This window comes from Tursiops truncatus, chromosome 2 (genome assembly GCF_011762595.2).
Source record: "Tursiops truncatus isolate mTurTru1 chromosome 2, mTurTru1.mat.Y, whole genome shotgun sequence".
Lineage (NCBI taxonomy): Eukaryota > Metazoa > Chordata > Mammalia > Artiodactyla > Delphinidae > Tursiops > Tursiops truncatus.
This window is the reverse complement of record NC_047035.1, coordinates 158,055,498-158,080,865: the sequence shown is the minus strand read 5'-3', so window position 1 is coordinate 158,080,865 and position 25,368 is coordinate 158,055,498. Positions and strand designations below refer to the sequence as shown.

At 47.2% G+C, this 25,368-nt stretch overlaps 2 protein-coding genes across 2 annotated transcripts in view; one reads left to right on the top strand and one right to left on the bottom strand.

Annotated features, from left to right (window-relative positions):
• Window positions 1-2,287: 2,287 nt before the first annotated feature.
• On the bottom strand, window positions 2,288-7,894 carry LOC141278098 (endogenous retrovirus group V member 1 Env polyprotein-like). The gene is given in 1 exon segment (XM_073801588.1): window positions 2,288-7,894. A coding segment is annotated over 1 exon segment (1,059 nt). The 5' UTR covers window positions 4,823-7,894; the 3' UTR covers window positions 2,288-3,763.
• A 1,861-nt stretch (window positions 7,895-9,755) lies between these two features.
• Window positions 9,756-25,368, top strand: part of CCNY (cyclin Y) — a 126,481-nt gene continuing 110,868 nt past the window's right edge. The window contains exon 1 of the mRNA XM_019933312.3: window positions 9,756-9,909. Coding sequence (XP_019788871.1) covers window positions 9,756-9,909 — 154 coding nt within the window. The remainder of the gene's footprint in view (window positions 9,910-25,368) is intronic.

The window sequence follows — 25,368 nt, the reverse complement described above, 5'->3', positions numbered from 1 at the left end:
GATAAAGAAAGAGCAGATATAGTCTAAGCAGGTATTTGGTCCAAGCTTTTAGCCATTTTCCTTCTTTTGACCAAAGGTCCATTTCCTGAGTTAACTTGGCTCAGCGTTTTCTGTCTTCTAGGAGGTGATTCAGGGAGTTGTGCAAGTGATTGGTTCATATTTCAAGGATACGAGTATGGCTGAAGAGACTGTAATTACACTCTCCCTGATTCAATCAAGCTAGGCTATTCTCATTGATTTGTTTTTATAAGTAGATATTTATAAATTGTTTAAGCAAATAGTGATATTGCTAATGTTTTAAATACTGTGATTCCTTTCAAAACCTTGTTAAAAAAAAAAGCTGCCATAGCTAAAAAGTTTGAAGAGCACTGACTTAGCTATTCACCCGAGTTCCAAATGCACCTCTCTACAACCAAAACCTTATATAGCGATTATGGAGGAGATGAAGAAACATAATTCCCCAATGCTTCTTTCTGCTCGAAGAGCAGAGTGTGATTGAGTCGATCCAGCTGGATGTTTTCTAAGGCTGAGTGTTCGAGGATGGGGTCTCAGGCCGCAGTGCTCACCTTCCCTCTCCCCTTCCAGCCCCAAACCTCGGCTCGATCCATACGGAGGAAGTGTCCCTGCATTCAGAATCCCAAGTGATACATCATGGTAGATACTGTGGCTAAAGGCACAAGTTTTTTCTGAATAATGCTTCTCTTCAACCTTGTTGCCGTTGGTCGGGAGGGCTGGACCCACAGAAATAACAAGGCTCCCCTCTCTTCAAGTCTAGAACTAGTCCTAAGCAGTCACTCCCAAACTCCTTCAAAAAGAAAGAAGACAAGCTAGACTCACTAGAGTGAGTCTCTTTTCTACTCAAAACGTCTGCAGATTCCTTCCCTCATTATTCCAGTCTGCTTCCCTGCTCTCCTCCGGTTCAGTGATTCCTGGAGGGGGGGCAGCAGGGGGGTGGGGTGGATGCAGCTAAGAGGGGACCTCATGGACTAGATCCCCACTTAGGCCATTTCTCAGTAGTCTGACCTTCCACAGGTTTAATTATCAGAATTCAAGTGTCTTTATTTGTAAAATGGGGAATAATAGGGTGGGCTTGCTTGTGAAAAAAAATTAGTATTTGGAAGGTGTTCAAGAAATGACACCTTTCATTACCATCTTGGCATCCCACTGCTTCTGCAGCCTTTCCTAAAGTGTCACTGTGTGTCAAGCAGGAGGCATCTCTGCCTGGAGGATTTTGACGTGTGTGTGTGTGTGTGTGTGTGTGTGTGTGTGTGTGTGTGTGTGTGTGTGTGTGTGTGTGTGTGTGTGTGTGTGTGTGTGTGTGTGTGTGTGTGTGTGTGTGTGTGTGTTTTGGCAGGGGTGGGGTGGGGTTGACACCCTGGTAAATTACTGGCAAGACTTTCGTACTTATCTTTCTTCTCCAGGCGTGCTGACCAGAAGTCATATTCCTGAATAAGCCCAACAGGTGCATTCCTAAGGGGAATAAGGTAGGAACATCAAAGGTGGGGGGAGTGCACAAAAGTCCCTGCAGACCAGTAGCTATCCATCCTTTGGCAACAGTCTGTGGCTACCCTGCCCCCTCCTCCAGATGCTTTTCTCGGTTAACACTGCCATCTAGTTCTGCCAATGACCTGTCAGCATGAGAAGCTTGCAGACAGTCATGCTGTCTCCTAAGTGCCATTCTGTGTATCCTTGTAAGCCCTTCAAACTGTATCATTAATATAATTGTTATGATTAAATAAAAATTTAATGTGCCTGCATGGATCTGCTGCACACGTATGGTAATGACTGGATGCTTCCTTTCATACGACACTCAAATCACAAAACAGCAATCAGAACAGACAATACGGTAACCCCCTCCCAATTTTCAGCCATCTTACCCATGCACTGTAGCCCTGAAAATCTGAATATTCACTGACTTACAATTATGTCACAAGCTTTCCTGGGAAGCAAGAGGGTCAGAACTGCCTTAATAAAGAGAATCATTTCATATTCTTGCTACCTACCCACCTCTTTGGGGCTGCAGTTCTTTAGAACTTTCCTTCCTCATCTCCTCAGCACCAGCATTTTGCTATCATTTATATTCCAAGTGTTACCAACCAGCACCCGTGGACTCTTTAATCAATAGAACTTGACAAGGGGCCAGATGAGAATTTCAGACATGGCTTTATGGGGGCTTGTGCTACAGCATAAGGAAGTGAAAGCAAGCACCAGGTGTCCTTGCCCACTCCTTCACAAAGAGCTCCCTGGGTCCTCTGATGGGGTGACAGTGGGGGTGGATCTGCAGGCCAGACAGGGGGCATGGCTTAGGCAGTTTGTCCATCCTTCTCGGCAGTGCCATATACAGAGATCATGTGCAGTTTCCCACTTTCTGTGCTGGCACCTCAAAATGCCAGACTTGCTCATTACCGCCACCAGGAAGGTTGTGTAGCGGTCAACATTGTCCCTGCTGCACAGGCATGAGGTTGTTTTTAATCACTTGTGGTTGATTCACGGCCTTCAGCATCCCTTTGCTTAAGGAAGCTTTACCCCTTGGTCCGTTTATGGTTGCCAGCTTCCTGTTGTTCAAGGAGGCGCTGTCCAGGTGCAAGTGTCCTGGTAGATGACTCTAGGTCCCAGCCAATCTCATTCTCTCTTGAGGGATTCTACACCCATTATTCTTTTTTTAAAAAAATTTACTTATTTTATTTATTTATTTTTGGCTGCGTTGGGTCTTCGTTGCTGCACACAGGCTTTCTCTAGTTGCAGTGAGTGGGGGCTACTCTCTGTTGTGGTGTGCGGGCTTCTCATTGCAGTGGCTCGTCTTGTTGTGGAGCACAGGCTCTAGGCACATAGGCTTCAGTAGTTGTGGCACATGGGCTCAGTAGTTGTGGCTTGCAGGCTCTAGAGCGCAGGCTCAGTAGTCGTGGTGCATGGGCTTAGTTGCTCCATGGCATGTGAGACCTTCCCAGACCAGGGCTCAAACCTGTGTCCTCTGCGTTGGCAGGCGGATTCTTAACCACTATGCCACCAGGGAAGCCCTACACCCATTATTCTTAAGGGTCAAGGGGCCAAACATCTCTTCTTCTGGAGCCACTTCCTGCTGAACAGGGGCCACAGACCCTAGCCTACCCTAGAGGTGTAGAAGTCCCTTGATGACTGTTCCAAGGACCTAAAGGGACATGGGTCACCTTCTAATGGAACAGGTTGAAATCCCTGGGCCACCATGAACCTCACTTGGAACTGCTGAAGCCTGGAAGACACAAATCTAACTAAAAGATTAAACAGGCAGGGTCTGAACAATAACAAAAGAACTACTGCCACTAGAGGGCCCAGGAGACGCAGGAACCAAGTAATGCTAGGGATGTAACCTTTAATTGAGTCCCATATAGTTTGGGCAGTGGGGTAGCTGAACCCAAGTAACCACTTAGCTTGTTCATAAATTTCCTGAATATTTAGTTCAACTTCTCCCAAGTTGTTGATGTATGTACTGCAAGTTTTGTTAATTACTGCATAGACACCCTCTTGTTCAGCCAGAAGATAATCCAGGGTTAACCTACTGTCAAACACAACATTGTCTAAGGAATCTAGGGACTCCTGGAGGCCCCTTAAAGGCATCACCATTTTTTTTTTTTTTGGGCTGCGCCGAGTGAGGTTTTCGGGACCTTAGTTCCGTGACCAGGGATTGAACCCGTGCCCTCGGCAATGAAATCACTGAGTCCTAACCACTAGGGAATTCCCATCACCAGTTTTTGAGGCCAGGTTCTCCATAGCCTGTGTGGGTTTCTTAAGGTTGTTTTGTGATAGGGAAAAACGCCCCAGGGGCGGCCACTCCTATGGCCACCCCAATTCCTGCCAGGATTAGTCTGAGTACCCAGCTATGTCTGTTTTGAGAGGTGGCATTATTACATATGGTGGCACCTTGTCCTTTAGGGCCCAGTCGTCCCAAAGTGCATTCTCCCCGGAAGTGAACATTGTCTAAGCATGGATAGGCCATTGCTCGGAGAGGCCAGGAGAAGGAGGAATTTGGGTTCCCTTCGAAGGGTAGTTTATTTTGGGGTGGACCACAGAGGAACAGATGTCCAGTGGGGGTGCAAGCTTGGCGGGGTGAAGTGGAATTAAACTATCGACGTAAAAGGGAACCCCAGCTAGGTGCATTATTGCATCTGGGGGACAGGGGCCCTCCGTCTAGTGGTCCTCCATCTAGTTCTGAGTTTTCCTCCATTCCCTCCTCGTCACTGAAGGCAGATGGGGTCTGATAGGTGAGCCTCCAGGAAGGGGCTGCTGTTCCCTTCCAGTGCGTACAAGAGGTGTTGGGTTGGGTCCCTGGGGAGAGCAGAGATGGGTCTACACACCAATGAGTCTGGTTAGGAGTGCATGAGGAGCTTGAAGTGGAAAATGACATAGGATAAATAGAGAGCGAGCGTCCCGTATCAGTAAGGCAGGTATCTGTCTGGCAGGGGCAACAGGGTTTTCCTTGCCCTGTGCAGAGAAGGGGCCGCTTGATCCAGAGACCGGTTTGGTTCCAAGGGTCTGTAAGCTCTACACACCCGATATCATCATGATCTTCGAGTTCCACTATTAGAAGCGGCGTGCTCCTAATGGGTTCAGAAGTCAGGATGAGATTAATGTCCTCATCTACAGGCACAAACCGGAACCGAGAAACCCCCTCTTGTGTGAGAGGATGACAGATCCAACAATTAGAGAGATTTTTTCCTGAGGCCAAAATGCTGGAATAGTTGACGACTGAGTTTTCTCTCCAGGTTCCCCTTCCCTTATTATTTTCTCCCCAGCCCCTCTTTAGGAGAAGGGCCAAGAGAAGTGCCCATGTTTTCCACTCCGTCATTGGTTCTGGTCTTCTAGACCCAGGAGGGACAAAAGAGTTGCTTTTTCAGTGGGGGTGGTTGAGCAAACCGGTAAGATGTGAGCAAAACTATAACAAAGTAAGCAAATAGAAGTCCAGCCTACCACATCCCCCTTTACTCATCTGTTAGTGGTGCTCGGTTTTTGAGTAAGTATCTCAGGCCTTCTACTGGCTCACAGGTGTATTCTTCTGTTGTGGCCTGTGGGGTTTTGGGAGGCAAGAGTTTTAATCTAGATAAATGTACCTAACTAGGTATTCCTTGTAGTTTAATGGCAGTGGGGGTGGCTAAAATTACTCTACAGGGGCCCTTTCATTTTGGTAACAGTTGATCTCCAGGGGATCCCTCCTTCCAAGTTTTAAGAAGAACCTGGACCCTGAAGTTAATTTGTGGAGGGGCTGCCCCTTCTGTTTTATCCCTAGTGGGACCTGGCAGTGCCTTCTTGGCTTAGTCCAAGATTGCCTTTTGCACCTGTCCCAGGTTAATAACACACTGTAGCCTCTGGCTCACTTCCTCATACCAGTGGTAAGGAAGGGCGTCTCATACGTCACTTCAAATGGTCTAAGCTTCAGGAGACTCCTGGGGGCTATGTGAACCCTGAGGAGTGCAATAAGAAGCAGGTTGGTCCAAGGCTCATGAATCTCTTGGCAAAGTTTTGTTAAGGTTTTCTTTAAAGTATGGTTCATTTTGTCTACTTTTCCTGAAGATTGGAGGTGCCAAGAGGTGTGCAGATTGTAGCTAATTCCAAGGCGGTCGATAGGCCTTGGGTAATGTTCGCTATGAGGGAGGGCCGATTATTGCTCTGGAGGGATTTTAGAAGCCCAAACCGAGGAATCGTTTCTTATTTAAGAGGGACTTACAGACTTCAGTGGTCTTTTCAGATTGAGTGGGGAAGGCTTCCACCCATCCTATAAAAGTACTGACAGGCACAGGAATATATTTATATCCTGACTGTGGGGGCATTTGGGTGAAGTTTAATTGTCAGTCTTCCCCCAGGTATGTCCCACGGGGTTGAAGTGGCTTGAGTAATGAAGGAGGGATTGGATGGGCCTGCGGATTATTATGGGCACACAAATCACAGGCAAGGGTCACTCATTTTATTGTTCCTTTGAGCCCCTTTCCTGAAAAGGTCCTTTGTATCAAGTCCCACAGTGTATTCCCCCCACAGTACGTGGCACCATGTAAACCCTTAATGAGCCTCCTTTCTTGGGCCCCAGGGATAAGAAACTTGTCATCCTTTATATACCAGCCTGTGCTTTCTTTCTTATAGCCCCATTTTTCAGCATTCTCTTGTTCCTGTGGGGAATACTGGGGCAAGCCAGGGAGTTCAGGGGGGCCAATCATTAGGGCCATGATTTGGTCAGGCTCTTGCAACGGAACTGCCTGTTTTGTGGCCTGATCAGCTTTGTTATTTCCTTGGCTTATAAAGGACCCGTCCTTCTGATGGCCCTTACAGTGAATTACTGCCACCTGGGTCGGGAGCTGCCCTGCTTCTGAAAGAGCCAAGATTAAATCTTTAGGTTTTATGGAAGAATTTCTAGCAGTTAACATTCCTCTCTCTCTCTCCAAATGGCAGCATGAGCGTGTAGTACATGGAATCCATATTTAGAATCAGTAAAAATATTTTTCTGGGCTGAAGTCTGGGGTGGTGGGGCCTTGGCTTCTATGATTTCATTTAAGCTAACTATAGCATCCTGCCATTCGGGTTCCCATCTCTATAAAACTACTCCCATCAGTGAACCGTTCAGCCTCAGGGTTGTCAAGGGGTTCATCTAGGAGACTGGATCTGCTGGAATAAGTTTGTTCTATTGTCTCTGTACACTGATGCAATAAATCTCCATTTTCGACAGCTGTGAGAGGAGTTGCTGGGTTTGAGGCTTGGCACACCTTTAAAGTAATATCAGGGGTATCCATCAGGAGAGCCTGATATTTTGCTAACTTTCCCCTGGTTAACCAATGGTGTCCTTTGGCTTCTAACACAGATTGCACCTGATGAAGAGTTGATGCATCTAGGTGTTGTCCCACGGTGAGCTCAGAAGGCTCACTGACCAGTAGGGTCGTGGCTGCCACCACCTGTAGGCAGCTGGGGCATCTCGGGGCTGAGTCCAGTTGTTTTGAAAAGTAAACCACTGGCCTTTGATCTGCTCCCAGCTTTTGGGTCAGGACTCCTAGTGCTATCCCTGACCTCTCATCGATAGGGTGAAGGGTTTGTCTAAATTTGGAAGCCCTAGTGCTGGTGCCCTACTCAACTCAATCTTTAGGGTCTCAAAGTCCCACTGGTGGTCCCTACTCCATTAGAGGGGTTCCCTTTCTTCTCCCTTTAGAGCTTCCTGTAGGGCTTTGATTATAAGGCCATAATCTGGAATTCAGATACGGCAGAACCCAGCCATTCTGAGAAAGCCTCCGAGCTGTCTCTTTGTGGTTGGCAATGGTAATGCATTAATGGCTGTTTTCTGATTTATGGCCAGGGCTCATGCGATGGGGGTCAAAACAAACCCTAAATATTGAACCTCTTGCTGTGAAATCTGAGTCTTTGTTGGGGAGACTTTATATCCCCTTTCTGCCAGGAAATTTAGGACCTTAACAGTATTCTGATCTGAATCTTGCTTCACCTTTTTTAGGTAAAGGACCTTAGGACCTTATTAATAGGTCACCAACATACTGTAACAGAGTTCCATTTTTCAGGCTCAGTTCCCTCAGTTCTTTTCCTATCGCATTTCCAAAAAGACAGCAGCTGTCCCGAAGGCCCTGTGGAAGCACTGTCCAAGTGTAGTGAATAGCTTCCCGGGTGTCAAGTTCCTTCCATTCAAAGGCAAAAAGGTACTGGGAGTCTGGATGTAGGGGGATACAGAAAAATACATCCTTGAGGTCTAACACAGAGCAGTATTGCGCACCCCCTGGCATTTGAGTACGGTGTACAGGTTTGGCACCATTGGGTGAATGGGATGGATGACTGCCTCATGCACTGCTTGTAAGTCTTGCACCAACCAGTATCACCGTATCCCTGGGAGGCTTTTGGATGGGGAGAATTAGAGAAGTGGACTAGCAGGGCCAAATGAGCCCAGGTTCTAGGAATTTGGTGAGCAGCAGTTGGCCCCCATCCCCACCCCTTCCCCTGCCTCAAGACCTCAGGCTTTAAAGGATAGTACCTCTGCCAAGGGTATTTTCCCCCAGGCTTTTCCTCTATTTCTATTGGGGGAACATGCTTTGCCTTTCCTGGTACCAATACGTCCCAAACCACACGATCTACCTGTTGCCTAATTTCTTGGGGACTATTTTTATGACCAAAAGGCGGGTCATCTGGGGCTACTAACAGATGCAATCTCTGTTCCTTCTGGGACCGCACCCTGTTCTAAGAGTACTAGCTCCCAGTTTATTCAGCAAATCTCTTCTGAGGAGGAGGAGGCCATTCCGGCACATACAAAAAGGAAAGAGTGATGATACCAGAATCGACCTCACAGGTAAGGGGGTGGGATGTAAACTGTCTTACCTTTGGCCGCCCATCAATCCCCGTTACAGTACAGTCATGGTTGCAGAGGGGACCAGCAGGCCAACTCAGGACAAGGACACCCACCACTTAACCCAACAAATGGCAATAATACAGTTCAGAGCATGGAACTTTTAAAAATACAGACTAATAAATGTAATAAACATTACTGAGAGACCGGGGGGAGCACAAGTTAAAAAAAGGTTAAAGTCGTCCAGAATTAGACAAAATCATGCTTACACTGCCTTTGGCAAGATGTACACACATTGCTGATGCTGGGTATTAGTTCCCTTACTTTTCTTCCCAGTTAGTACCTGCGTCCGTCACTAACACTTCGTGTCTCTGTACCTCAGTTTCCTCATATGGAAAATGGGTTGCGCCAGGTTTCTCCTGTTCAAAGCATTCTGTCCCCGCGTCTCCCCTCAGCACGCCTGCCCTGGCCACCTGGAAAAGGTGGGAGGGTTGTTTCTGCCGCCTTACTTTGTCCCCCCGACAGGCGAAGGTGCAGCGATGCACTGGGGGTGGAGGAGCGGGGACCACCCTCCAGAGTCCCCACACGCAAGGCCCACGAGATCGGGGGAACAGGAGAGCAGGCACTACTGAACGGATCTGACGGTAACCTGCGGGGAGCGCGGCGCCGCCCGGGCCCAAGGTGCATTCCGGGCAGACGACAGGCGGCTCAGGACAGGAGAGCGCCCCCACCCTGCCCAGCTGCCTCTCAGCGCATAAAAGAGAAAAAAAGCCCCTCACTCCGCTCCACCCCACCGCCCCCGCTCAGCCCGGAGCCGCCCCGCGGCCCCTACCCCGAGGCCCAGGCGCCGCACGAACCTCTCTTGCCCGCACCGGTCCCTCACGACGCCGCCGCGCTGCCCGCGCCCGCGGGAGGGCCCCCTCCTCGGTAGCGCCCCCTCCTCGGTAGCGCATCCGCTTCCAGGGCAGAGGGCGGGGCGGTGCCGGGGGGCGGGGCGCTGAGGGCGCGGGGGGCGGGGCGAGAAACGGCGCGGAGGGCGGGGCCGGGAGGGCCGGGCCCAGAGTCCCCGCGGCCGCCCACGCCCAGGCCCGGCGCTGCTCCTCCCCGCTGCCAGCGTTCCCGCCGTCCACGGCTGTCCGCGTTCCCGCCGCCCGCGTTCGCCCCGCGTCCCCGAGTTCCCGCGTCCCCGCGTCCCGAGCGGCCGCGCCCCCTGAACCGGAACCGCTTGCGGCCGCCGGCGCGGAGCCGGGCCGACCGGGAAGCGGAGGCGGCTGCGCGGCGCCCGCCATGGCGGCGGCGGGGTGAGCCGGGCCGGGCGGCCGCAGTCGCGCGGGCGCGGGCGCTCCTCCGCCGCGGACAGGCCGCCGGGCCGGGCGAGGGGAGCCGGGCCGCCCATGGCGAGGCCGCGCCGCCGCCGCCGCTGCTGACCCGGGGCCGCGCCGGGGCCGGGGCGCCCGCCATGGGGAACACCGCCTCGTGCTGCGTGTCGTCCAGCCCCAAGCTCCGCAGGAATGCCCACTCGCGGCTGGAGTCCTGCCGGCCCGACGCCGACTTGAGCCGCGAGGACACGGGCTGCAACCTGCAGCACATCAGCGACCGGGAGAACATCGACGGTGAGGCGGGCGGGCGGGGGTCCCTCCGATTCCTCCGACGCCCCGCGCCGCCTGAGCGCGCGCCCCGCATCCCGCCCGGCGGCCGTTGCTCTCGGTCCTTCCCCGCGAGCGGGCCAGGGTCTTCGCCCCCGAGAGCGGGCCTGGGCGGGGTCCAGGCCGGGCTCCGGCCGTCTGTCCGGCGGAGCCGCCTGTCTAGTTGCGCGCAGAAGGGTGAGGTCGTCCGTCCTCCGAAAGGCGAAGGGTATGGGGACCCTGGGCAGGCCGAGGACTGGGTGCCTGGGTCAGCTGCCCGGAAACTCGCCAGTTGATCCCACTTGCTGGCCTTCAGCCCATTTCCATGAAAAACTAACCTCCCCAAAACACCACCAACAAAAAGCTTTTTTTGGGGGGGGGGGTTTAAGAGACTGCAGTCAGATAGCTTCACCAGAATTCTTTAAAATTTTTTCTTTACGGTATTATCACAGTGATTTGCAGAGAGCTTTGGAATAAGTCCCCTCGTTTTTGCTTGGGGCTGAATTACAGTCCCGTGAATTTCTGATTGATTGGAATGACTTTTGGTTTGGATTAGTGTTTGTAAAGGAAGTTAAAGGACTGATCGCTGCGCCTAGTAATGGTTGTTTATTTTATTGGTCTTACAGTACCTTTATTAGTACCATCTTATCAATAAGCGACGTGGTTTAATATCTACAGATGGGTAGTTTATGCATCATACAATTTATAAGTTTTCACCTTAAAAATTGGAAATATATTTTTATGACAACTTGACTTTTTTTTTAACCATTGAATCTTTTCACAGTTGATGTGGTTGAACTAATCTGAAAAAATTTCTTGTGTGAATGAATTGGCACAAGCCTATCGTAATTTATTCTTGTCGCTTTTAGGATGGCACATTCCATGTAGTATGCAAAGCCAAATTTAAACTCTACCAAAGGGAAGAATTTTCTTATTGTTTGGCCTCATTTAATTTCTTCTAAATAGTAAATTCTTCTTTTTAGGACAACAATTTTATTAAATGAGTACCATATGTAAAAGAGACTAAAAGAATGTCTGGTTTATAGTAGGCACTTAGTAAATTAGGGCTCAGTATGACATTTCTAGTGGTGTTATTTTAGACTTCCATTATGTTGACCTACTCTTTAGTTGCCTTTGAACTATAACCGTACTTTATTTTTAAATTTATGCGTTTAAAAGCATCTAGCAGGATATTAAGTTCGGTCTGTCATGATCATTCCTATGGTCTCAAGCACCTGAAAGAAGTGGCCAGCATGTAATAAGCACTAAGTATTGTGTTTTACAGGAATGAATGAATGATTTTGTTGTAGGAAATCATCACTTAGTCCTATATAATGTTGGAGCATTGAAGATAATTTCTCCCTTATGTTGTGCCCTAATATCAGGTAGAGGCGTTGTGTTTTAAATAATGGATTAAAATAATACAAACAAAAGGAAGACTCTCATTTCTTAGACCCAGGCTGCGTGTTATTATTGCCTATAGTAAGGAAACAGGAAAATAAAAGTAATTGTAATCAGCTATTCGGCAGTAAGGCTTAGAAGGATTTTGCCAGAAAAAAATAGAGTAGTGTTGTGTTCTTTCATTTGGAAGAAATCTAAGTTTTGGTCATCATTCGCTTTTGAGAAAACATTTGGAAGAGCAGCAGCTCTTGTTTTGGAGGTTTGGGGAGGTTTGAGAGACTATAGAGCAGGTTAAGAGGATTTCTAATCTGGGCTGTAGACGATTTCTAATGTGGGCTGTAGTGGCTTCTCACCCCAGAACCCAGTTGGTATGAGGCTAGTTTAAACCCAGAAATACTAATTCACTATTTAAACAATGTTCTCTCTGTCTGCCACATTCAGTCAATAATACTTGTAGTATTTACCTATTTGGCCATTCTCAACAGTTTCAATTAGAGCAGAAATCTAGGACTGGGCTTTGGCATTAGTATGTGTAAAGCGCTCCAGGTGATTCTAAGATGCAGCTGGATTGAAAATCGCTGGCTGGGTGAGCCTTGGAAGTGTCATTGTTGTTCAGGGGCATTTTCCGTGGAAATTCATTCTGTCTGAGGCTGGGAGAAGAGAATAGTTTTGCTTAAGTTGTAGTGTATAGATATACATATATATCTGTATTTTAACTTCTGATTATTAGGTGATTAGTAAACATGTAAAAACTGCATCTCAGGAGTTCTTGATTTTAGTAGGTAACAAAAGCTGAAGTGCCTAAGTACCATATTTCTTATACCCTGAAAGATCTTCCAGACAGCTAGTCTTGGAAGGTTTAGAGAAGTTCATGGAGCTGGGTTAGGTTAGTTTCTTTAGAGCACAAAGATATGAGGTTCATGTTTTCCCTGCCCAAACACAGCAGGTAATGTTTGTAGAATTTCAGTGACTGTGTTAGGCTTCCATGATGCCCACAGGCAACTTGCCTGCCTTTGTATTTAGTGTACCTTAGTGTTAGGTTATTCCTGTTTTAGAAATTTATATTAGACTCATCAGTTACCCAGGTATTACTCCTGGTAAAATTACTGTGAGATTGAGAAAAAACAAAAACACTTAGCAACAGTGATGGTAATAAGTACAACCCTTACATATTGCTTACTCTGTGATGGATGCTGCTTTAATGCTTGACATCAGCTCATTCATTCAGTCGTCGCAGTAACCCTGGGGGTAATATTATCCTTACTTTAAGACCAAGAAATGAGGCAGAGAGGAGAAATGACTTGCCCAAAGTTATGGAGCCAGTAAATGACTAGTGGAAACTTTCCATTGTTGCTTGACTAGCCATCAAATATTAACTAAATATTAACTAGTGTGGGGTTGCCTTCTGGGGTAGGCTCTGTGTCACTGTGTCGTATCCATGGTTTCTCTGGGAAGGACTTCCTCCATCTGTAACATGCTGGATTTACCAGATTAGATTATTTTTGTGGGAGGAGAAGAAGAGGAATGGACTGAAGAGAATTTAAAATTCGGTGAGACTAAATAAATCAGGATAATTGTTAACATCTGTACCAGAGTGTCAGTTTGGGTTGACAAACTCAAACCTCAAAATGATTGGGAGCCACTTCATCCAAGGATCAGCTGTCATCCTTGACAATCCAATAGCTCCCTCATCTCATATCCAGTCTGCTAGGAAGGCATGACTCTCTATCTTCAAAATATATCCAGAGTCTGACTCCTTCTTAAAACCTCTCCTGCTGTTGCAATCTAAGCAGCCTGACTGGTCTCCCTGCTTCTCCCCTTACCCACCACGGTCTGTTCTCAACACTGCAGCTGTGCTGAGATCCTTTTCAGAACTTTAACACATCACTCCTCTGCTCAAAAAACTGCAGCGACTCCTTATGTCACATGGAGTAAAAGCCTTACAGTGAACTTGACAGTGGAGTCCTTCTAGTGGACTCCAAGGCCCTTTGTGATCTGCCTGCCTTCCTCAATCACTAGCTCTTTCTAGCCACACTGGCCTCCTTCAGTGCTGTTCCCTGAACACACCAGACATGCTGTCACTCCAGGACCTCTGCTCTGTCGCTCTGCCTGGAATGCTCTTCTCCATGTGTTCTCTTGGCCAGCCCCCCCTCAGCCCCTTCAGTCTTAGTTCAAGCCTCACTTTTTCAGTGAGGCCTTCCCAATCACCCCACTTTAACATTCCTCTGGTCACCCCATCAGCAATCCTAATATACATTTTGTGCACTATGATTTCTTAACTGCATGTCACCTGTAGTACATTGTATACACATATGTATGTATTGTAATAATATTTCTACTCTAGTGTATAAGTTCTGCTAGAACTTTTTTGTTCATTGATGTAACCTTAGTGCTTACAGTAGTGCCTGATACCTTGAAGAACCGCTTTAAATATTTGTTGAATGAATGAGTGAAGCCAGCCACTGAAGGACATCAGAGTCAGAGCATCAGTGTGTGTATTTATTGAGTGAGAGGAAGCAGAAGGAAGTAGAGAATGAATAAGACTTGTAATAATGAAGGCAGAGTGGATGTGAAACTTTTTGGTTGGTTTGCGTTTTAACCTGAGAGGTAAGCAGATAAGGTGATATCCTGAAAATGAAACTGAAGAAAGATTTCCAAGCATGACAAAAGAAAAAAACACGCCCAAACTGAAAGGAAACCAATGGCTGGTGGAAGTCTGTTTAACAGCGTGATGTGTTTAGTCTTATTTCAGATGTCTCTTCAGATGAATGGCTTTAGCTGTGGTCTCACGTCCTTAAGGATCAAAGTGAGACTAAGATGCTTATAAATCAAAAAACACTAGATAAACAAATGTGATTATGAACATAGCCATTCATGTGACTTTCTTGGATTAAACGTGAAATGTGTTCTGGGATATATGGCACTGGTATCTGAACCTCCCACGGCCAGGGAAGCTGGAAGCTTGAGGCGCTCCCCCAGGCACCGCAGGGTAGCTGGGGAAGCCAATTGCTGTAAGGCTGGGGCGACAAGAGAGCTGGTAACAGACCTAAGTGCCTGTTTGGAGCAGGAGCTCGGACTCCTGCCCTTGGTTTCTGCGCTGTCTGCAGCCTATGGAAATTGATCCCTTCTGCGTTCTTTTTCTCGAGTCTCGGTCCCACTTTAACCTTTCCAGCCTGACGGGCAAAACCATGCCTGTAGACTTTGCTTCCAGGCTAAAATTTATTAGCAATGCTGCCTGTGAGGTTTGTGAAGATGTTCCGACCGAGTGTGGGCTAACTGCATACAGTGGTGGCTCCATGGAGCAATGATTGTGGCCCCCTGACCTCCATTCCACTCACTTATTTTCCTTCCTAATTTAGAATCAGGGAGTCATTTGCCCCTCACTTTATGGATGAGGAAGCTGAATCTTGGAAGGTGCAGTCTCTTGCGCAGGTCATGCAGATCCTGGAAGAGGGTAGCGAATCTCTTCACATCTTTCTCCTCATTTTACAGGAGAGGTAATCGAGCCTTAAATGTTAAGAAATTTGCTCAAGTTTCCACAGCTAGTTAGTAGCAGAGTTGGGGTCCAATTTATCCTTACTTGCTAGAGCGTCACACCTCAACTACCCTGTGATAGCTACTTAGGGAGGGAGTGATCTGTGCCTGGCCCACGCCTGTCTTGTTTTCAGAGTTTCAGTTGTTGCCTGTGTGCTTTTGGCTAACAGTACTTTGCGAATAGGATTTTTACTTTTCTGCTCCTTTTAGGGAGGAGTGAAGATTAAATAATTTCTTGGAATTGTAGATTTTCTCACCCTTTTCTACGAAGCTGATTGTTTCTATCATCTTAAGGAGATGAATTGCTTTCACATTTCTGGCTAGATGAAACTAACAACAGAAAGATTAAATCCAGGGCTTCCCTGGTGGCGCAGTGGTTAAGAATCCTCCTGCCAGTGCAGGGGACAAGGGTTCAAGCCCTGATCCAGGAAGATCCCACATGCCTTAGAGCAACTAAACCCGTGCCCCAGAACTACTGAGCGTGCGCTCTAGCGCCCGCGAGCCACAGCTGCTGAAGCCCGCGTGCCTAGAGCCCATGCTCTGCAGCAAGAGAAGCCACCGCAATGAAGCCCATGCACCGCAACGAAGAGTAGCCCCTACTCACCACAACTGGAGAAAGCCCGCACACAGCAATGAAGATCCAACGCAGACAAAAATAAATAAATAAATTAAATAAATTAAAAAAAAAGATTAAATCCATTCCTATCCAGAAAAGGGCAGAACCAAAAGGAAAACTATAATGAGAGGCAAGCCACGTGAGCAGCTTTGAAATCCTGTTTTAATCACGCAGGGTCAGAGATTTAGCTCCAGGCATATAGTGTTGGACTTACCTTTAAGGAAGCAGTGTTTGGTATTTTTCACAAGAGAGCAATTCACAGTATCATGCTTGTCATACTTCAAAATACAGATCCTTTAACGATTCAACATCTAGGCACCCAGGGTAAGTCTGTGGCACCAACATTTGATGTTAGAGCCTCTCGTGCTTTCAGTATCATTTTCAGCTGGTAGCTGGAAGGAGGGAGAGAGCTCGCTCTCCCTGCAGCCTTTCGCGTCATCATGAAATGTTGAGTTTGTTGCTGGGAGTCTTGGGTAGGAGATCATTTCCTTTCTGTGCTCCAAGACTCACTGTTGTCCTATCCTGCCTTTCCTGAAGAATGAGAGAAGGCTCTTCCCAGGGGGTTTACAGAATGTGCCTCTGGGTCTGTGAAGTTGATGGAGGGCAAGGAGCAGGAGCCCAGTAATCAGGAGGTCTGTGCCCCGGACATGACTCTGCCTTTGCTGTGGGGCCTCTGCCCTAGTGAGCCACTTTCCTCTCTGCTTAAAAAAGCGTGCTTAAAAATACTGCCTTGAGGGCTTCCCTGGTGGCGCAGTGGTTAAGAATCTGCCTGCCAGTGCAGGGGACATGGGTTCGAGCCCTGGTCTGGGAATATCCCACATGCCGCGGAGCAACTAGGCCCGTGCGCCACAACTACTGGGCCTGAGCTCTAGAGCCCGCGAGCCACAACTACTGAAGCCTCTGCGCCTAGAGCCCGTGCCCTGAAACAAGAGAAGCCACTGCAGTGAGAAGCCCACGCACTGCAACAAAGAGCAGCCCCTGCTCATCGCAACTAGAGAAAGCCCGCGCGCAGCAACGAAGACCCAACGCAGCCCTAAATAAATAAGTAAATTTATTAAAAAAAAATACTGCCTTGACATATGACCCAAGGGACCTAAAATGAGACTAAAATGCTTAATAAACCAGAAAGTACTAGATGCACGTATGTCATTATGAACATGGCTCTCATGTTGATTTTTTGGATTAAATATGCAGTGTGCTGCAAGAGCTACAGCAACCTGTGTTTGAACTTTCCATAGCCAGAGAAGGCAGAAGCCGAGGGGCTCATCCTACCAACATATCAAGCGTTCAGGGTAGTACCGGAAGGATAAGTGGAATTTTAGAGCTGGGTGGGATGAGGTTTTGCAGAGCTCTGTGACCTTTGAGTGGGAGCTTGGTGGCAGTAGAATTTGGAATAGAAATCATCCTCTTTCTAGCATTTATTGCCCTTCTGGGTTGCATCTTTCCAAAGTCATACCATGATGCCATGCAGTGAAAGTGGGATGAGTATTTGAGACAGCTTCTCCAACTCCTGGGGATACCCGGCCCCTCCAGCCAGCCGGCCGGTTGACTGGCTGCCCGTGGAACTGGGTTCCTGGGAACGTCAGCCTGTGCCCTGACAGACAGGGTAAGGCCAGGGATTTAAAAAACAAAATTCTTCAAAGAATAAGGTTTCTGAGGCATGCATACAGGTGCTTTATTATATTAAAATACTGCTTTAAATAAAGAGGAATTGATGGGCTGAAAAATAAGCACAGGAAGCCCTGAGCGAGTTTTTTGGGGCGGTTTGTGCCAATCTTTTTCATGGAAGAATCTGACTGGCTGGGTCCACAGCTGCAGAGAGGTCAGGGAGACCTCGCCCTCTGTTCCCTTTCTCAGCTGCTTGTGCTGCTGATAGCTGTTTCGTATGGCTCCCTTCCTTTACTTCTTCTGGGGCTTCTTTTGCTCTCTGCCAGCTTGGAAAAAGGGGTGTGCTGAAGCTAAAATCGAGTGTGGTTGGTCTGATAGCTGACAAATTGGCAGGCTCCTCAGTCAGCAAGAGTTTGCCTAGAAAGTCTCTTGGTGACTCTGAGAAGAGAGATCATCTCAGGGACGGTCAGTTCCAAATTGCTACATTTTGGGCCTCTCTGTTGCCTTGCTGGGGAGGTTACACTTAAATACTGGAGTGGAAAACCTTGAAATCCTTTATTCTTCACCTTTGTCAGAATATTGACATTCTGTACAACAGTTTTGACTTTGTAAAGAAACTTTGTTTTTTTATTTGTTTTTCATATGGCTCAAAAATTGTACTGAAAGGGAGTTCTAAAATATTTGGTCAATGGTAACATCTCTGGGATAAGTGTCTAGTCTCCTCTGGTTATCCTACTTTGATTAAAAAAAATTCAACCTGATTTCATTATTTGATAGACACATTACCTAACATATGTAATTTTAATTCCTGGGTCATTCTTTTGTGGTCTTTGTCCCCTACTTGGGCTGTATAGTGGGGGCTCATTGGGTGTGATAGATGTGAGTGCCATGCTCAGCAGAGATGTACCAGCCTCCGCAGACATGTCAGCTGGCTCCTGGTACTGAGAGAAGTACAGCTGGAGTACACTAAAGATAATTGTTAGCAACTGCAATTACATCCTTGCCAGATTGCTTCGTGAGCTTTACAGAAATCTCAGTTGGATGGTGAAATGCAAGTCACTTCTATTTTGGACACCTCCGATTATAGACCTTGTGTCTCTGAGGAGGATAAATAGGAAGTACTCGGCATGGGAGTTCACATGTAATATAGCTGTGTGTTGCAACAGTGTGTAGTGTTTGAAACATTTTGTAAGCACGTTTTCTTGTGGATGGATGATTCTGTTTCTGGTGGGGAAAGAGAAGCTATTAAAGATATTGTGATTATATTTGATAAACTCTTGTCTCACTCTGCAAATTTAGCATTAATCAGGGGAATTAGTGCATGGATGGATAGGTTAAGAGGTCTGTCCTTCACCTCAAGAAAAGGTTTCACCCCACATTTAGGATTCTGTCCAGGAATGAACCTTGACTTAGGATACTAGTTGATGACAGCTATTGAATTAAGTGTAATCGCAGTTGTCCTTTGAACTATCTCTGGTTTTTAGATGTGGATCTAGATTTTGTACAGTTGCTTACGAGTCCAGGTTTTAGGGCTCCCTGTGTGTCCTGCTGAAATCTAGGATGAGAGTTGAAGTTGTGATGCTGTGTTTAAATTCAGCTTCAAAAATTTCGAACTCACACATTCATCAAGCAGTTCTTTCATTTATAGTGAGCAATTATTTTTGTCAGTTTATGCGGATAATCTTTTTTTTCCCCTCAAGCTGTGTGTAAGTGATGGGCCGTTATTTTAATGTGTAGTTCTTGTTACTCCTTTGCTTGAAAGACATTGGTAAACAGGGTCTCTACAGAATTGGAGATTGCCTTCTGTCTTCGAGAGCTAAAGGCAATGAAGAGGGACGTTTACGTTAATGTTAGCATACATTTGACTCTTTTCTGTAGGTAAATCTAATGTCTAATTTTCTGTGTCTTGCATTTTGTCGGAAGTCTGGAGGAAGCATAACAAAGCTGCCTTTCAGAAGTGTGACTTGAAGTATCAACCGCACAGCTCTGAACTGGAGGAGGAGAGCACGGGTCCTTGCTGTGCACGCCGTTCTCTTCCGTGGAGGCTGGTGGTTCTGTCTGAGCCCTGCACCCGGGTGCAGACCCCGTGCGCTATGTAGTGTCTCCTCCGCAGCGGGAGGGACACTGCTTAGTCGCTGGCTTTGCAGCTGTCGGTGGCCCCTGGGTTTGGGGAGTGCAGGACTTGAACAGAGCGTGTGCGGAGGGGCTGCGGCGGCCTCGAGGAGGTGGGGGTGGGTGGGGACGACCCTGTGCAAGACCCCCGGGCGGGCACGGCCCCACGAGTGGTCAGTGCCTTTGCTCCTGGGCCACGTTGGGTGCCTCGTGCCCTTGAGAATGACTGGGGCTAGATGGCGCGCGGGGCTGTGGTTTTCAGGGTCAGTGGGGGTGGCCTGTTGGGGAGAGGCCCTGTGGGCTTCTGGTGTGGAACCAGGAGACACTGGACGACTGGACCTCATCGTCATCTCTCATTTAACCAAGAATGTTCTGGAAGGAGCCTTTGTTGAAGCCTAAGTTGGGTTTTTCGAAAATGGAAGTTATTCTTGTGTCTGGGGTAAAAAGGCACTGTGACAGGAACAGAGGGAAGGATGGAGGGAGTTGAGGATGGAGTGTGAGGACAAGACAAGAGTGGGTGGAGCCGGGTGAGCATGGGCTGCAGCCTGCGAGGGGACAGCGCTATCTCCCCTTTGTCTCGGTTCTGCACGTTTGTCACTGTCACACATCCGAGGCCACGGGCAGGCATGCTGGGCTCCAGGGGAACTGTGTGAACAACCCCGCTGTTTCCCCACAGGGCTGCTTTCTGTGCTCATTTGGACTCCTTAGGACGGGCACGTGCTCTGAGGTGGGGCTCCTCGTGGTACTGTGGACAGAAACATGTGCCCTTGACTCTGAGCTGATGGGGCCGTGGTGTTCTGGGTGCACCTGGAAGGTGTGTGATTCCTTTGTTCAAATTAAAAAGTCATTTGTTTATCTTCCGTATGCCTTCTCTTTTTTTTCCCCTTTCTTTTTTCCCTTTTTAGTGCAATACTGAGAGGCGTGGTACATTTTTCTTCTTTTAGCCAGCAGTTTTATTTTTTACTTCAACTTTAATATCAGCTAGTTTTTTGTGTGGGTTTTTCATATTTTCTTAGTACTCACAGTGGGCTTTCCTTTGAGAGTCTGTTTTGAGGAGGAATATAAAGATGGTCTCTTTGAGTTGGTAAAGCTCTGATGTGTTTTCTGACGTCGCTTTGGCTGGGTTTGAGTGCTCAGTGAAGTTTTGTATTTTTGTGGACCTTTTCAAATCTCATCACTGCAGCTGGGTGACCTGGCTTCCTGAGGCAGGTGGTGGGTGAACAGAAATGGTGTTTGATTCAGGGTCTGGTATTCAAGGTCATGCTTAATAGAAAACTTGGAGGGAAACCCTTCTGGGTGTCGTATCTGTGTTGCACTGTTACACTCTTGAGGAAAAAGTTTGGGGATGAACAGGTCATTTGATTTCAAGACTTGATTTGATTTGAGGTTTAGAAATTCAAGTCTTGATTTGTAGCTTGCCTAGGTGAAGAAAGCTCCAAAAAATGTGGTGATGCTGTATTCCTGACAGTTAAACCTTGCCTCTATGAATATTTGAACCCCAAATGTCAGTCCCTTAGTTGTGAAGTTACCTGTAAAGATAGAACGGAAGTGGCTCCTGAAGCTGAAGATGTTCCTCCAGAGCCTGAGGGTTGAAGGTGCGTAGTCAGCGCCTGCGGTGCCCGTGTAGCACAGATCGCTGGTTAGGAAGCGTCCCCGTTGTCAAGGTGCAGCCTTGGATTAGCAAGGGGGTCAGCAGCCTTGCTGCAGAGCTCAGAGGGAAGCCGGCTGCCTGGGCCTTGACGGCAGGGTGAAAAAGGCTCCCGGCAGAAAGATGGGAGAACGGAGCGGTTGGGACTGGCACTGCTTCTGGGGCTGCCCGTCCACGTGCTCTCAGAGCCCTGTAGCAGCACTGCTTGGAGTTACAAGGATGAGCCCCTCCTGGTCCGCATAGCACATCTGGATGTGACATGGAGATGAGCCATGCAGAGGCAGCCAGACCTTGGTCATTTTCTCTCTGTTCCTTCTGTATTCTGAGGCCCTCTGAAGTGACGTTCAGTATTGTTTTTAGAGTGAATCTGAAGTTTTACGAGGCCCAGTATATGCCCGTGTGCATGAAATAAGAGGTCTTTCAGGGAAGGAAGGTCTGGCCTTACCCAAGCGAAGTGTGTCATAGTTCTTTCAGCTGCTTTCGTGGGCAGGCTGTCTAGAGAATCTGTTTGCACAAGAAGAAATACGGCAAAATGTCTTCTGTACCACTTAAGGTAGGGGTAATTAGCAGTTCGTGGGGACCAGGAATGTAACTTGAGACAGAAGATGATGATTGTAGAATATTTTAAGTACTTTTATTTTAAGCATATAAAACAAAAGCGTGGGACACGATGAACAGAAGTGCTTCTTATTAGGTGCCCTTACGAGACCTCTTTTGGTGAATAGGTAACCAGTATATAAAGGGGTATCCAATATGAATTTGAATCCTATTCTCTTAGTAAACAGCAGTGCTCCTCTTGAATGTCTTCAGCCCAACAGTTTTTAGGGCCATTGCTCGTTATACGCTTTGGCCAGGTAGGCGTGATCACTGATACCTGCGTTGGCCATGTTGTTTGGTTTGCTCCTGAGGGTGTACGTAATTTCCCTGATTTTCAGGTATTATTATAAGACACTTGGGGTGTGATGTCTTGGCCTTCATTTCACTTGTTTTGTTCCAGGAAGTCTACCTAGAATATAGCGTTCCCAGTACCGTTTTTATTTGAAATGCCGGTTATTGCTGAGGGTGGGATCAGTTTGTAGGATGACTGTGGCTGCAAAACTAATCACAAAGCTTTTTTTTTTTCTTTTTTCCTTTTTTTCCCCAGAGTTCAGAAGTGGTGACAGTTGTTTAGTTTGGAATTCTCATTATAGGTAAAAGAGGCCACATAAGCAGAATGCTAATGCTGTGAGGAACTAGACAAGCTGAGAAGTTGGGGGGGGGGCTTCCTTTCCTTTTAAACTAACATGTCTAGCAAGTGGTAAATTCCTTGTGAGAAGTATTTCTAGAATGTGTTGTCTTCAGCCACGGAGAAGCAGGAGTTGGAGAGAAAATGGAATTCAGCAGCAAGTGTTGGCCGAGAGACGTCTGTTTTCCATCACTTAAAGGGGGAACTCATGGTGCCTGTGATGACTGGGCTCAGAGCCCTGGCTATCTTGGGCAGTGCTATGCTGGCATTTTGCATACGAGCGAGAATTTGATGTCCCCTGTTGGAGGTTAAGGTCCAGTTCTTCTACCGGTCAACAGATATTGGTCAATCCAAGTACTAATCAGTTCTAGGCTCCCCACTGGATGCTGGGAATGCAAAGATCAATGTAGCTCGGACTTTGCCCTTAAAGACCTAATGATCCTTTAAGGGAGACAGATACGCAGATAAGTGATTACAATACCATATACAGAGGTAGAAGGGAGGCTGAAATGATGATCTCTGTCCTAGGTGGTGAGGGGATGTGGTCAGGGAAGACTTTGCCAAGACAGCCTGGTGTCGAGGGCAAGAGGAGTGGGAGTGGGGAAGGGGCAGGAAAGGATGCGGGGAAACTGTTTTAGAAAGATCCTGCGTGCATTGGGGCATAACTTCGTTTTGAAGTCAGTAGGTAATGTTGAACTTATCGGTGGCTTAGTTCCCAAACATCTTATTTAATGAATTATGCTCCTCAGGGGGACATTTGTTCTAAAAGATTTCATAATGGATGGATGTGCATTGGAGAGCAGTTTCTTGAGTATTTTGCATATACTCTGGATTCTGGGAAATGATTACTCAAAGTTGTAACGTGGAAGACAGAATAATGTCTTGAGAACTGTAAAAGCAATGTTCTGTTTTTGTTGGGTATGAGACATGAGCCTTCATAGAATCACGGAGCGTTCATACCATCAAGTACCACCGAGATCCTCACGCTTCAGGTCAGGCAGCCAAGCTGCTGGGAGGGCTGCTCCCCAGCATCACACGGCTCGTTCCGGGTGGTGTGCAGGCAGGAAAGTCTCCTGATGGGAGATAGGGTCTTTCACACTGGTTTTCGCCAGAAGATTAAATATTCCCCAAAGGAGATTAACCTTTTTTTTTTTTTTTTGGCTGCGCTGGCTCTTCGTTGTGGCACATGGGCTAATCAGGCTGTGTAACAAACTACCACCAAATTTAGTAGCTTAGAACAGCAGTATTCATCATCTCTCAGTGTCTGTGAGTTGGGACACGGGCACACCTTAGCTCAAGGTCTCTGGTAGAATTGCAGTCGAGCTGTCAGCTGAGGCCATGGTCCTCTTAGGGCTCAACCAGGAGAAGAGAATCTCCTTCCAAGGCCTCAGGTGCTCGTTGGCTGCTGGCTTCAGACATCAGTTCCTTGCCTTGCCAGCCTCTCCAGGGGCAGCTCCCACCATGGCAGCTGGCTTCCCCTAGAGCAAGTGATCTGGGAGGGCAAGAGAGACCCCTAGGGTAGGAGCCGCCGCCTTTCTGTACCTGAGTTAGAAATGGCATTCCGTCATTGCTCAAGTCTGGCCCACACCCAAGGGAACAGTGTTACATAAGAGTGTGAAAACCTAGAGGTGTTTGGGGGGGCTATATTGGAGGCTGCTTACCGCAGGCACTGAACAGGATTCTTTTGCTTGTATGTAAGGGTCGTCCACTAAAACTGCTTGAGCAAAATGGGTGGGAAGTGCAGGAGGGAAGAGTTATTGCAAGTACGTGAAGATATTTCATGGAAAGCAAGGGCCAGGAGCATACCTGAGTCTCATAGGGAACTGGAGTTGGGAGTTGGACAGCCTGTAGGAACAGAGGCAGCTGTCTCTTCAGTTTACTGTTAAATTCTCTTGTCAGGCTTAGTTGGTCTTATCTTTCTCCATGTCTCAAATTTATTTTTCTGTCAATTTTTATTCTCTCTGTAAAATTCCTTCCTTCCTCCCTCCCTGCCTCCCTCCCTCCCTCTCTCCCTCAATTCTAAGACCACAAAAGACTGACTAGAATCTCAGTGTTCCAGTTTCCCAGGAGAAAGGATTGCATGCACTCCACCCAGCTAATGGGGTGGCTTCCCCTGTGAGAAGTGTCCAGTCAGCTGTGGTGGGTGAAGGTCAAGGTGGGGGTCTGGACATGATTACAGAAGCTTTACCTCTGTTGTTATGGAAGTGGATAAAAGGGTGAGGTTGCAGGGGGTGGTGATGGTTGGGGGAAGCACATTTCAGAGAAGGGCATTTGGAAATAATTTTATCAGATATGTATTTTTAAAATCCATGTTTCAGTTTTCCCTAGTAGGAAAAGGAATTCCCTAGTAGACCTAAAATGAATGAATTTGGGTAAAACTCAAGTTAGGGATAAGTTTTGCAAATAGTTTGGAAAAGAGGGACCTTAGCAGAAAAGCATGGTTATCTCTATTAAGAAATTTAAAAAACAGTCTTTGAGACATCTGTTAATTTGAAAGCTGGGAGACTTATTGGTTACTAAAATTGCTGTTTCTCTTTCTTGCTCTTTCTGAGCTTGCCCCTTATAAATTCCAGGTTTATCCACTTAAAAAAAATGCTCTTACACTGTGAACATCTGTCAGCTTTCCTATCTTAGATTTTTTTTTTAGCAGTTTATGTAACTTGAATTGAAATAAGCATTTTTGTTCTGTTCTAAAACTGCCCATTTAAGTGTCTTCATAACACTGTTTTTGGCTTTAATTGATTTCAATAAATTATAAAGGTGCACAGAAGGTTTTTATTGACATTTTTGCACACTTTGACTTAGCCGTAAGAAATTTTGTGTTATAAAGATAGAAACTGAAAGCCTTTCCCAGAGGTATCTTTCGTTTTGCTTTGTAGACAAGTTGGTTGGCTGGTTTTGAGTTTTGTTTTGGAGTTTGATTTGAACAGTCCAATAGCGGCAGCAATTAAAGCAGATTAATATGCAGTGAATACTTAAGCTTGTACATTTTAGGATGTTGCTCTGTTGGTTAAAAATTGAAACTGGCAGAATGGTCTCTGGGAATGCTAAGCCCTTACAGGTCCCTGGGTGGGGGGAGCCGGCAAGTGGCGTTGGCACAGGTGGGTGTGGAGACCCAGAGGGTGTTCTGAGCGTTTCAGAGTCTGCTGGTTTTTGCGAGGTTTGCCAGTTGGTGCTCCTTTGGAAAAGTCAGCTCCCACTATTTACCCTAATACATTCCTCACACAGTACTCCATTATTGTAGATGTAGATTTGGTAATGACGCTGCTATTTCCTGTTAGAATCTGGTAGGGAAAAAGACTG